Here is a 12,850-nt window from a genome sequence, read left to right as displayed (position 1 = left end):
TTTCAAAGAAATGTCCAAAAAATTTGCCAAACTACGCCTGAGCAGCTTTCCCGTAAAGATAACATAGGAATATGAAAGTAGTTCTAACAAAACTGCAAATACAGTACAGTTAACTTAAAATATTTTACCACCAACGTGCAGTCGCTTAAAAAAAATTTTCTTTTTCCTCATTCAAGGCAAGATGAATCTTTTTTTTTTTTAATTCACCCATTGTTAAGGTTTAGAATAGAGCTGTTCCAGTATGGAATATGATCATTTTCAGAAAATGCACATACCATAGATCCTTTGAGAAAGTCTTTTGACCAAAGAACTGTGAATCTGATCAACTGAAAAAAAACTGCCAAAGAACTCAGTTATCTCTATTTTCTATTATTTCATTTGCCTCCACTATAGGAAGTTTACTACACAATTAGTGCCACACTATAGCAATTACTATGGCCAATGAGAACTTTAAGAATGGAGTATAGAAATGTTTATCAACAAAGGAGAAAGATAGATATCCTGACTTTCCTACAGTCTACAGATTAATGACGACAATGTATGGGTGGGTAATAAATCTGGTGCAAAAAAAAAATTGATAACAAATGAAAATCCTGATAATTCTTAGGTTTTCCCCCATACGTCCAGTATGTAATTGACAACAGTGATAATTTCTGACAACCCAGATTTCTAATTGAATTTTATTATTATATGCGATTCTAAAATACAAGATTCTACTGTATCTACTGTATTATCTACAGTATTTTATGGACAGCTTTTTTCAGCCACTTTGTTGAACATTTTGCCTGTTGTCACCTTTGTATTATAAACTATTTTGACCTTTTTGGGTATTTTATTCCCTCTGTTAATCAAAATTTGCCAAAAACACAATTTCAAAGTAGATTAAAGTTTACTTCCTATTTTTACCACTAGAAACAACTTCTTTTTGTTACTGTTACGAATGAATATGCTAAATGGGTTCAAAAGTGCATATTCCATTAATGGAACATTGATGTTTCAACAGATCAGGATTTGGGCAATATCTGATATATAGCAGGCTACTTCAGTATTTCATTAGAATATTTGTCAGCAATCACCATGTGCAAAGGAGTGAATCCTGGGTAAGACAAGATTCCAGACAAATGAATGTACTAATTGGAGTGCCGTTATTACTGAGTGCATTTTTTTTTTCTTCCACCATTATTGAAAATGAATTCTCTTTAGAACAGCAGACTAGTTAGTCAAAATGAGATGCTTCATCATCTCAGAACATAAAACTATCTCAGATATCTAAGGTGGTCTTATGTTCAGCTGTATGCAAGATTTCTATACATCATGCATAAAAAATACCTCACATTAGAAAAAATTAATGGACAGATTTAGAAACTGTCAGATTCTGAGTTAAATGACGTAAATATATGCTAATTACCTGCTGATGAACTTTGGAACATCATGGATATTGTCGAATATTAATTAGGAACAATTCCAGCTGATGCATATGGAATGGTGGATATACTTTGCAATAATGAAGAATGAGGTGTTATAAACTCCTGAAGCTTATTGTTCAAAAGATGAAGGGCAGATCATGATTATTCAAAGATAATCACCAGTCCGATTGTTCTTTATATGATATATGTTAGCTGGAATGATAATTTTGTAACGTAACAGTTGCATCAAAGAGTTACAATCATGAACCGTTGGCTTCCATGAAAAAGATAAAGGCAAAACTAAAATACCACAGCCTCAAATAGTCAACAAAAAAAATAAAATAAAATGGAGGTGCTGGACAAACTTCTCAAAAGTTATAAACACAATGTAGAAGCAAAAAGTGGTGGTGGAGCTTGTTCAGCATTGCTTTGAGCATGGCAGTTACACCATGTTGGATAATACATACAGAATTACGAGAAACCGGTTGTATCTCACATTTGGAATTTTGAGGAAAAGTGACAAGTCTTCTACAAATGAAGGAGGAGAGGTAGAACATTCACCCAAGTGTCCATGCAGTCACCTGAAAAAAGAAGTCAGATAATCTGATGGACATTAATTATATTGTGTCTTAGATGCAAAGATGGTGTGTGTTGTTGAAAAAACACTAAATGTAAATGTTACCAATGTGGCAAAGGGACCCATAAAAAAATATAATTTGTCCTATCATAGACATTATGAATTTGTAATATAAAAGGGAAAATTACATATTATAAACAATATTTTAGGAATAATCATCATATGATCACATGGATAATATTGGTTTTCATATTCAAATCTTTTTCCCAGCATTACAAACATTCCATTTGTAAACCTTAAAAACAAAGGGAATTTTTTCTTCCTTCAAATTTTTAAATTAATCCATGGACAGGTATGTGCAAAGAACCAGAGTGCCAAATTTTAAGAGGATAAGTAGCTCAGTTCATAGTTTGGCAATGAAATGGTTAGTACAGGATTATAAAACGTTTTGGTAAATCTTAACTCATCTGGTGTTGTTCTGGATTGGAAATTAGAAATTCGGAAATGGGTGCAATATTTTATGTTTTGGGTTTGCTTCTCTTTGCGACGAGATGTTTTTAAATGAGAGCTAGTCGGGCATTAGCATCTCAAAGTTGAAAAATTTAACTTATTGTGCTGATCAACAGAGGGAATCAAACCCACACTTTTGCTAGGTGAAGCAGTCTGGGTCATGACAAAAAGCCATTTCTATGCCTGCATGATCGCATAGTGGCTGATAGAAGATAACATGAATGCAAAACATGATAACACCTGCAATATGTGGTTGACTTCTACTGCGATAAAAGAATATTAATTTCACAAAAAAAAAAAGAAAAAAGAAAGGAAAAGCTTCAAAACTAACTTTTGTCTCTCAGATTTATACGATGCTGTCAGTTCATCAAACAATTTGGAGTTCATCTCCATGAAAGTTTTAAGGACATTGTACACAAGAGCAACAATTGTTTGGTTCCAATGCTCTTTAGAAATACGGTAAAGGGCAGGAAACATGATAGGCATTATGACTTGGTTGTTCTCTTCTATCAAGCTTAGGATGTATTCATTATTCCAGAAATACAGTGCTCTCTCTGCCACCTACATTAAAAAATATATATATATATATTACAGTTAATGAAGTGCAATGGAATTTAAATGTTTGAAAAAAAAAATTCAAAAAATACAAACATTAATAAAACCATTTATTTAACACAATCAACTGATATAGTGACAGACTTACGATTTTTTTAATAACAAATGGGTACTTGCACAAATACATCAAATTTTAGTTGAAAAGTAAACAGCTTACCTGAAAATGCGGACTGGATACACATCTGGAAATTTGTTTAAATAAAGGCTCTTGTATCTTTACAAATTGCGATAGTTCTATCACATCTAAGATTTCTTCGATTTCCCCTAGAAACATGACCTATGAAGAAAGATATATGATGCAATTCATCAATCCCCCATGTATAAAAAAAAAAAAAAAATCACAATTCAAATCAATGTTGAGTGTTTTTACATAAAACAAAGTCATTTCATTTTTTTTTTGAGATATAGTTGCAGTGGTTCCCAAACTTTTTTCTTTGTTGTGCTTTTTTATGTTTCAATATTTTTTCCCTGCATCCCGAATCAGAACATAGATGTAACAGTTATAGTGCAGCTGCATTGAAAAGTAACAATCAGGGATTCGAATTACCAAACAGTTCACGAGTAATATAAGAAATGTAATTGAATTGGATATAATACAGTGAGATTCATTTACTGTTAAAATTGTTTAAAAAAACAAAACATATACAGTAATCTCTCACTATTTTCGCCTGAATTTACTTAGAAAAGATTAACAAACATACCATAGTAACAAATGCTGTTGCACTGTAACAACTTCAAATATGTGTCTCATCTAGACTTGATGGAAGGATTGCAAAATCTCCATAGGTCACAACGTGTTTATTTTTTTGCTTTTTTGTTTTCTGTCTGATTGTGTGTATTTGAAATATATATATATATAAAATTAGTAAATAACTTTGTGGGAAATGTAGAAGTGCCCTCAATAACTTGTGCATTATTTGGGTTGGGAACCACTGATGTACTGATCAAATTATGAATTGGGTAGTATTAATATAGAAAGACTGAGACCTCTTTTTGGCTGCATGTTTTAGGCCAAATTTTCAACAGGCCTTTGATGACCTGAAAAAGAAATTTCATAATTAACATAATGTTTCAGACAATTACTGTCCGATTAAAAAAAAACAAAAAACAAAAAAACGGTGATTCACAAAATCAAACATTTTTTATGTTGAAAATGTGTTATGTTATTAACATTATTTATCAAATTAATTTCATATATTACATTAATATTCAAATGAGCATCTGATTTTAATGTAATGATTAGGGTGACCATACATTCTGTATTTCCCAGGATAGTCCCCACTTTTTTGCAAAAAGGTCCTGGTTTTTAATCTGAGTTTTCTTGACTTCGCCATTTTAATCAAAATCATTGATACAGGTAATTTTAATAACTTTATAACAGGGATGGCCAACCCGCAGCACTGGCACACCATGGTATCAGTAGAGGCATGACAACGCTTTTCAAAAATTAAAGAAATTCTATTCTATTTTACTAGAGATGTAAAATTCTTAAGAATAATCTTTAGGAGAATATTCTCTGGAAGGACTACGATTATAAATAAGTTGAGAATATTCTTATTATTCCTAATGAGAATATTCTGTTATTTATACTATAGTTATATATAATATCCTGGAGAATATTGTCTGGAAGGACTACTTTTTATAAATTATTGGGAATATTCTTATCAAAAATAAGAATTATTCTCAAGTTATTTAAAATATAGTCCTTCTAGAGAATATTCCCCAGTTATTTTTAATAGTAATCTTTCCAGAGAGTATTCTCAAGAGTATTTGTAATAATATGTATTATAATAAATAATCTTTATAAATACCTTGAACAATTTTTATTTTTGATAAGAATATTCCCCAGTTATTTATAATAGTAATCTTTCCAGAGAGTATTTGTAATATAATATGTATTATAATAAATAATCTTTATAAATATCTTGAACAATTTTTATTTTTGATAAGAATATTCTCTAGTAATTTATAATAGTCGTCCCCCAAGAGAATATTCTCTGTCCCTGTCTCTCTTTTTCCCACCAAGAAGACTGGGAATACTGAAGGTTGTAGCCCACAATATACAAATACAACGCCACAACAGACAAAATGCCCAACGAGGTGGCTGATAAAAAGATGCCCATAAAAATATGGATGTCATATTTCAAAAACACATCAACCCAATTAAAAATGCAATTAACACAAATTATAAACAATATATACACATGATAAAATATTATACAATGCCCATAAAGAATACTTATGGTTGTCTTATTCTAAGAATGGATAGTTTCTCGATTTACCCCAACATGTTTATTGTATTTCTTTTTAAACGTGTCAATTGTGTTACAATTTACTACCTCTGGGGGTAAGCTATTCCATTTATTAACAACCCTATTACAGAAAAATTCCCTGCGACACCATAACCTTGCATTGTCCCTCACCAATTGATATTGGTGTCCCCTTGTAAAAGCAGTCGATTGGCGGTGTACTAAAAGTTCATGGTCCATCCTATCCATCCCATTGAAAATTTTGAACACTTCGATCATATCTCCTCGACACCTGCGTTCATCCAATGTAAACATATTCAAAAAATGAAGTCTCTCTTCATAACTCAAGCCCTGTATGCCAATAAGGACACGCATAGCTCTTCTCTGCACCCCTTCAACCAAGTCTATGTCCCTCTGTAGGTATGGTCTCCAAAACCTTACAGCATACTCCAGTCCAGGACGAACTAAGCCTCGAAAAAGCGGAAGAATGACTTTAGAAGAACGCGAAGAGACCTTTTTGAAAATGAGACCAAGCATTCTATTCGCTTTTTTGACCACCGCTGAACAATGTTCAGAAGACTTAAGTCACTCGTCAATGAGAATTCCCAAGTCGGTGACCCTAGTTGCATCCGGGATAGTGACACCATTCAACTCGTAAGAGAACCGTGGGTTGTTCGAACCAAAATGAGCGACCATGCACTTATCTACGCTAAACATCATGCTCCATTCATTGGCCCATGCTGCAATCCTGTTTAAGTTGGTCTGGAGCAACTCCCTGTCGCTTTCATTCCCGATTACCCCCATTAGCTTCACATCATCTGCGAATTTGCTAGTAATCCCATCGATACCCTGATCGAGTTTGTCAATAAAAAGTGAAAAAAGTATGGGGCCAAGGACACTTCCCTGAGGAACTCCACTTGTGACGTCTGTCCAACCAGAGAATTCCCCGTTCACCATAACTCGTTGCGACCTATCTCTTAACCACGATTCTATCCAATTCAGCAAGTTGCCCCCAATCCCAATCTCGTGTAAACGCTTTAAGAGTTCACCCTATTGGACCAGATCGAATGCCTTCTGGAAATCAAGGTAAACAACGTCAACATTTTTGCTATAACCCAAAGCCTTAGTCACGTAATCATAGAAGCAAAGGAGGTTAGTTACACATGACTTTTCCAATCTCTCCGGACGATACCCTCAGCAACACTACTCCTGTATATCTGTGCGACTGTCCCCAACAATTCATTAGCACCTTCCCCGAGAACCCTGGGATAGATATCATCTGGCCCTGGTGCTTTGCTTGCACATACATTTCTTAGAAGATTTAGGACCTCCACGTCTTCTACTTGAATATCGTTGAGGGTTTTATTACCCCATGCAACACCTGTATCGAATATCATTATCTCCATTAAAAACCGACGTGAAAAAGTCATTGAAAGCACTACACATGCCTACATTGCTCTCTACCCTAGAGCCTCCTATCAAGAGGGGGCCAACTGTCCCCTTACATCCATTATTGACGTATCGAAAAAATGATTTTGGGTCAGAGCCAATGTTATCTGCCAACCTAGATTCAACTTCCTTTTTACTATCCCTTATCGCTTTCTTCAACAGTCTTCTTTTATCAGTAAACAATGATAGGTCACCTTGTCCACTTTTATACTCTCTGAATGCTCTTTTCTTTTCAAGATAAAGGTTCCGCACGCTATCCGTGAAACATAGAGGGTGTGATGTACAAACACGCTTTTTTCGAACAAAGGGTATGACGTCGTGCAATATCAGTTTAGAAGCAAGAAAATGAAACCAACATGGCTGAATTGCACAACTTATAGAATTACAAGTGATACAAAATTTATGCGTGTGTATGTTGAAGAAAATTATTTGTATATCTTCTTAGAATGATGATGATTATATAAGGATAGCTGCCTTTGTCATCAACTTTGGTTTAATTTTTTTTTTTGAACTTTTTTTTTTTTTTGAAAATTTATGATTTTAAAATAATTTTCTAAGGTTTTAATCTTAAGCCTTTTAAAACCTTCATAACCGAACTTCTAAAACCTCTTATCATGATCAAGAGAATATTGTGAAAATATTCTCGAACTAAAAGTTGTCATTATGAGGTGATTATGCCAAAATGATTTTGTTTTAAATGTTTCAGGCAATGAAAAAACTGATTTATATTTCAGAATGTAAACAAAATTAGTAAAAAAATTCATTATTTAAAAGAAAAATGAATATTCTCGATTATTAAGAGCATCTTTTAGATCATTTGACTCTAATATTAACAAATGAACAGAACTATAGACATGAAATTGATTTTTGGGCTAACAGCAGTTGTGGTGGTCGAGTGGTCATAGTGACGGACTCACATCGTGGGGATCCGGGTTCGATCCCCACCGTCACCACCGTGGTGGTCGGCTGAAGTTGGTTTTCTGTGGTGCCCAACTTTGAGGCGCAAATGCGAGCCGATCTCCCCGTTAAAAAGTCTCGCCACACAGAGCAACAGTCCTACAAACAGTACAAATTATTCAGTCACTAAACATCTCTCACTTCACTTCTGAGATATAGATGGCAGCACTGAAAAATCATACACAACACTAGATACGCACTCAGACTGTTAAGTACACCCACACTTACACTTTCAGTACAACTCACTAGGTAGTAAATTGCCTATGGCGATAGACACAAGTTGTGCTCGGTTTGAAAAAAATATATATATATTTGGCATGTTGGAGCGAGATTCGAACATAGACAAATATTTCTTATCTAAAAAATAATTAAAATCATATAATGGTATGAATCGTACAAATAGAGGAAAAAACAAACCTGTTCAGTAAGAGTGGCATCCTTTTCCAGGAACTGGACAACACAATAGGCCAACTGTATGAAGATTCAATATAAAACTTAGATTATTGTCCAGATATATGTAGTAACATGAAATGACATGCAATACAACTGTGTTTTGAGTGAAAATATGATGACTCCTCTCCTCCAAAAAAAAGGTAAAAACAATTAAATTATATTACATTTAAATTAATTTTACACGTCACATTTCAAATTCACAAACTGAGTAATTTTCACCTTTAGCAATAGTCTCCAAAACAAAAAGAAATTAGTAAATTGCTTACATTCTCATTATTTCAAAATCTCAAATATTCACAAGGATTCATTCACTTTGAATTGCAGTTGCTATGAAAAATGTTTTTATCTCAAATGTTGTGAACAAAACAGAACAACCACCACCAGGCTCTGTCACTTACACGATTTTAGCTCATTGCCCCAAACAACGAGTTGTGCCGGAGAAAGTTCTGAGTTACAAGAAGAAAATAATAATAATTGGGGTTCCTATCATGGAATCTAAATTACCCCTAGTCATGTATGTGCATTCAAATCGGTTGCAAAAAAAGAAACATTTGTGAGGTTAGACATATAATGAAGAGGAAAACTGAAGAGAAATGAACAGAAAAATAAATTAAATTTAACTGACTTTCAAGTTTCACACAAGGAAAAATCCCCAAAGCATAATAAAATTGTATTTACAAAATAGCACTCATTAATATTTTTTTTCAGAAATAAAATACAGTGAAGTCTACACAGACATGTCAATGACACGCTATACCGTGGCAAATACCCAAAATTTAGATCACGCGTCCTCCAGGACACGTTCTTTCCTAGTTCCAAGAAGAAGAAAAACAAAGAAAGAAAAACCTCCAACTTTTTTTTACTGTCTATTATGATCGCACAACCTTGAGAAAGTGGTTTTACTACTTTGTGTACTATACTGTATTGTATTGATCAGTACACGCAGGTTGTTGAATAAGATGAGGGATATCTAGTTGCTTCCCTGAATGAGGGGCTGTGTACAGAATTTTCAAAGTTCAGAGTTTTTATTCCCCTGCAGATTTTCTCCCCTCCGGTTACATACCAAAAATTACGGTACTTTCATGGCTATTTGCCGGCATTCAAAGACAGCATCTGTATGGCTTAAATTCACCTTGTTCCTAAAAGATTGTGAATGCACATTTTTTTAAAAAATATCAAGGGATTTGAAACACCTGTTTAAATTGTAAAAAACTTTGAGATCATTCAGAAAAAAAAAAAAAAAGAATATGTAAAAACTCTACTTTAAATATCCACAGTTTTGCCACCTAGCTGCTATGTGGTGGTGACCGTTTCGCAGTGCACGCAATCACGGTTGTGTATGCAGATTCGGCTTTTGAAGGGGGCACAAGGATCTAATTCTTCACAGAAAGTTTGGGCCACTAACACTCAAAAAGAATTATATATATATATATATTTTCCAATATTTTAATTTTCTACAAAAATATTTTTAATTTTTGATCTTCTTGGCAGAGGGGGCATGGGGCCCTCCATATCCCCTTCCCAGCTTTTGCCTTTCGTGAAAATCCAGGTTTGGAACCTGTGATTGCGCAGTGGTAATTGGCTAAAAATACATATTTTCTAAGGTTTCTAATTTTGAGTGGGCTATTCCTTTGAAAAAAAACTCTGGTTGCCACAGCGATCACGCAGACCTACAACACAAATATACACACATTAAATTTCAAATTCATGCATTACCAATTTGGAGAATAGATGCAGGGCAGCAACTGGGAGGGGGGAAAGCAGGCAGGTCTAGTGCTCCAGGTTCTGGACTGAAGGGGGCGCTAAATCCACCCTTTATAACTGCTTCTTCAGTTTTATTCATTCCCAGTGTAATGTTCTATTACATTACACGTTTATTATTTTATAATTACAATACACATTAATGTTCTATTACATTACACGGGGTGCCAAAATGCCTGCTTGCCCCCCCCCCCCCCCGTTTGAGAAAGTATCTAGATAGATGGCATCACCTACTGAACACAAAACACTCCAAATGCTGGGCACAAACACACATAAGCACACTGTCAAGTTTCACCAACACAAATCGGACATAGCTCCCCATATTCAGGTGTGAAAATATGTGGCAGTTAAATGGCAATAGATCAGAATGGTGGACCGTCAGGGAGGGAAAATAAAATCATTCTACCAATAAATTGCTTCGCAAGGATTTATATGAATAGGGAATCAGAAGACGAGTGTCTGAGAGAGAGTACTGAGAGAGGAGAGAGAGAGAGAGAGAATCTCGTTTGCTTTCAAATTTAATCAAAAGATATTATTGAAAGAACCAAGATTTTTTTAATGAACTGGAAAATCAATCAGAAGGGAATTTATAGAGTGATTAATTAGTAAATACATAAATGTCTGCCTCTAACTTTCAATTACAGTGGATCCTGCTTATAAAGTTTCCAAAAAAAAAGCTGTCATAAAAAATGTTGTGAGCAAGAAAACACTCTAAACGGGAAATCTTAATGAGAATTACTTAGAGTTGAGACCGTGAAAATAAGTTGCACTAAAACGTTCTAAATGGGAACGTTTTAAGCAGGATTGACCATATATTTGTTTTTGATTCATTACATCTGTTAAATTCTCAGTGTTGATTGGCTTCTTTGCAAGAATTTCTTACTAGTAGACAATGAAAGTAAATGAACCTTTGGATACATGTTTTGGAAATTAATTATTTATTTGACTCACAGAGATACCTCCTCCTCAGAACATGGCCTGCTCTGACTCAACGAAGAGATATAAGCAGGTGATCAAATGCCTGGAGCATGCTGGAAAAAATTCATAGAGATACAAGTGAATTATTAGGGGTGAGGACCATACTTTTTTAAGATAATTTTTTTTTTGAGAGGGACCCACTTTCACTCAAAAAGACCCAGATTTTTCAAATAACCTGGGTCTTGGGACCAGGTGAATTAGAGTACTGCAGCATCTCTGCTCTACATAATGATTTTCATGGGAGCAGACAGAATAATTGTTACAGATAGAATCTAATTTAAATGTTTATATTATAGAGAAAATCTTACGCAGGTCAAAGAATAATATAAATACAAGATTATCATTATAGATGATAACGTTGTATAGAAGTTTTGCTATATTTCTCAATAAATCATCACAAATTTTTGTGTGTGTGAGTGGAATTAAATGTAAGATACTGAAACAAAATTTTACCTGCGCATGATAAAGTCCGAGTGACTTAGGGGTGTGAAGTGGAATGAGAACTTTGACCAGAAACTGTTTGTGTTCAGCTTTCAGTGGAAGAGCAAACCCATTTATAATGCTGTACCAAAAAATAACGAAATTAATGAATATAAAACAATCTTCAAAAGACATATAAACTACATTTAGCTACAACATCTAGCTATTACAACTTGATGTTCACTTGTTGAAAATAAAAACTTGTGATGATTACCTTAGAATAAATTGTTCGTAAATTCTAACAGAGAAATAAATTCTATTTATGTAAAATTAATTTCAATCAATCTCTTGCTTAAAAATCTTTCAATAGGAATATTGATTTCAAAATTATTGATTCTGTGGCAATTAAAATATACTTGTGTATACAATCTGTAGCAGGAATCCAAATTGGCTTCTATACGTATGAAAAAAATAAAATAATACCCGGTTACAGAAATGTTATATATAGCCATTTAAGATATCTCTACACAACTAAGATTATTATAAAAAAGTTGTTTATGACAAATGATGGTTTGCAACATCCAAATAAATTAATAGACTTGAAAAAAAAGAAACAGTATGGTAGAAACTCTCTCATTCCAGATAAAAGTGGGAAGGTGGGGCAGGGGAGTTCAAACCCATTTCAATAGGAAAACTATTAGACATTAGTAAAGTTAGACTAGGGCTTCGAACTTAATCAAGGTTTGGGAAAAAAACAAAAAACAATGTTCCCCTTATTCATTTAAAAATATAACTTTTTATAAATATACCAAAATGAATTCCCAAATTACTTCTTGCACTGTTTCTTTGATCTCTGAACCCCTATACACCTTCTTAGTTTACATGTATTTTTGAATATTCCCATGTGAAAAATTAATTTGGTTGTTCCAAACACTATAATATAAATTACAAACAGGATACCATCAAAACAAAGTTTTGATTCTTCGCAAAAAATTATGAACATGTAAAGCATACTGGTTTTCGCTTTTGCAATAGGTGTAAAAATAACAGTTAAACAATATATATATATTAGATGAGTAACTAGTACTTGCCTGCCAAGAATTTCTAATAACTCCCCGATTCCATTGAAATGTTCTGTTTCATATATGAACCTGAATATAAAACAGGGGGAACTGAATGTAAAAAACTTATGTATATATACACATGTAAGAAAACTTTATACATAATCAACAACGTTTATGAATTAACATAATATAAATCATGATTAGGGCTAGGATTCTTATGACCTAAAAACTGACAGCATGATCCATAAAAAATTCATTTATACACAAAAAACTAAAAATATGCTTTTATAAGTAGGCTGAGCATATTTCCTTGAGAAAAATACAAGAAATTACAAGAAATCGGCAATCAAAAAGGATGCAAAAGGTACACAAATAAAATTTCCATTAGTTGCTAATATCGCTATAAAATCG

General features: G+C 33.5%; 1 protein-coding gene across 2 annotated transcripts in view; it reads right to left on the bottom strand.

Moving 5' to 3' along the window:
- The window catches only part of wdb (serine/threonine-protein phosphatase regulatory subunit widerborst), a 77,789-nt gene that overhangs the window by 6,000 nt on the left and 58,939 nt on the right, over positions 1-12,850 (bottom strand). The window contains exons 6-12 of one of the 2 annotated variants that reach the window (XM_089235686.1): positions 12,467-12,526; positions 11,409-11,517; positions 8,181-8,234; positions 4,096-4,146; positions 3,266-3,385; positions 2,825-3,054; positions 1,891-1,987 (exon numbers count right to left, since the gene is read on the bottom strand). In XM_089235686.1, coding sequence (XP_089091812.1) covers positions 1,984-1,987; positions 2,825-3,054; positions 3,266-3,385; positions 4,096-4,146; positions 8,181-8,234; positions 11,409-11,517; positions 12,467-12,526 — 628 coding nt within the window. In that variant the 3' untranslated portion in view covers positions 1,891-1,983. Of the gene's footprint in view, positions 1-1,890; positions 1,988-2,824; positions 3,055-3,265; positions 3,386-4,095; positions 4,147-8,180; positions 8,235-11,408; positions 11,518-12,466; positions 12,527-12,850 lie in introns of those variants that run through there. The other variant, XM_089235685.1, reaches the window with a different exon arrangement.

Source organism: Pholcus phalangioides, unplaced genomic scaffold (assembly GCF_987345545.1).
Source record: "Pholcus phalangioides strain wild (caught in Gottingen) unplaced genomic scaffold, Ppha-v1.0 ptg000009l_1, whole genome shotgun sequence".
Lineage (NCBI taxonomy): Eukaryota > Metazoa > Arthropoda > Arachnida > Araneae > Pholcidae > Pholcus > Pholcus phalangioides.
The sequence above is the reverse complement of the archived record's forward strand: the minus strand, read 5'-3'. Positions and strand labels throughout refer to the sequence as shown.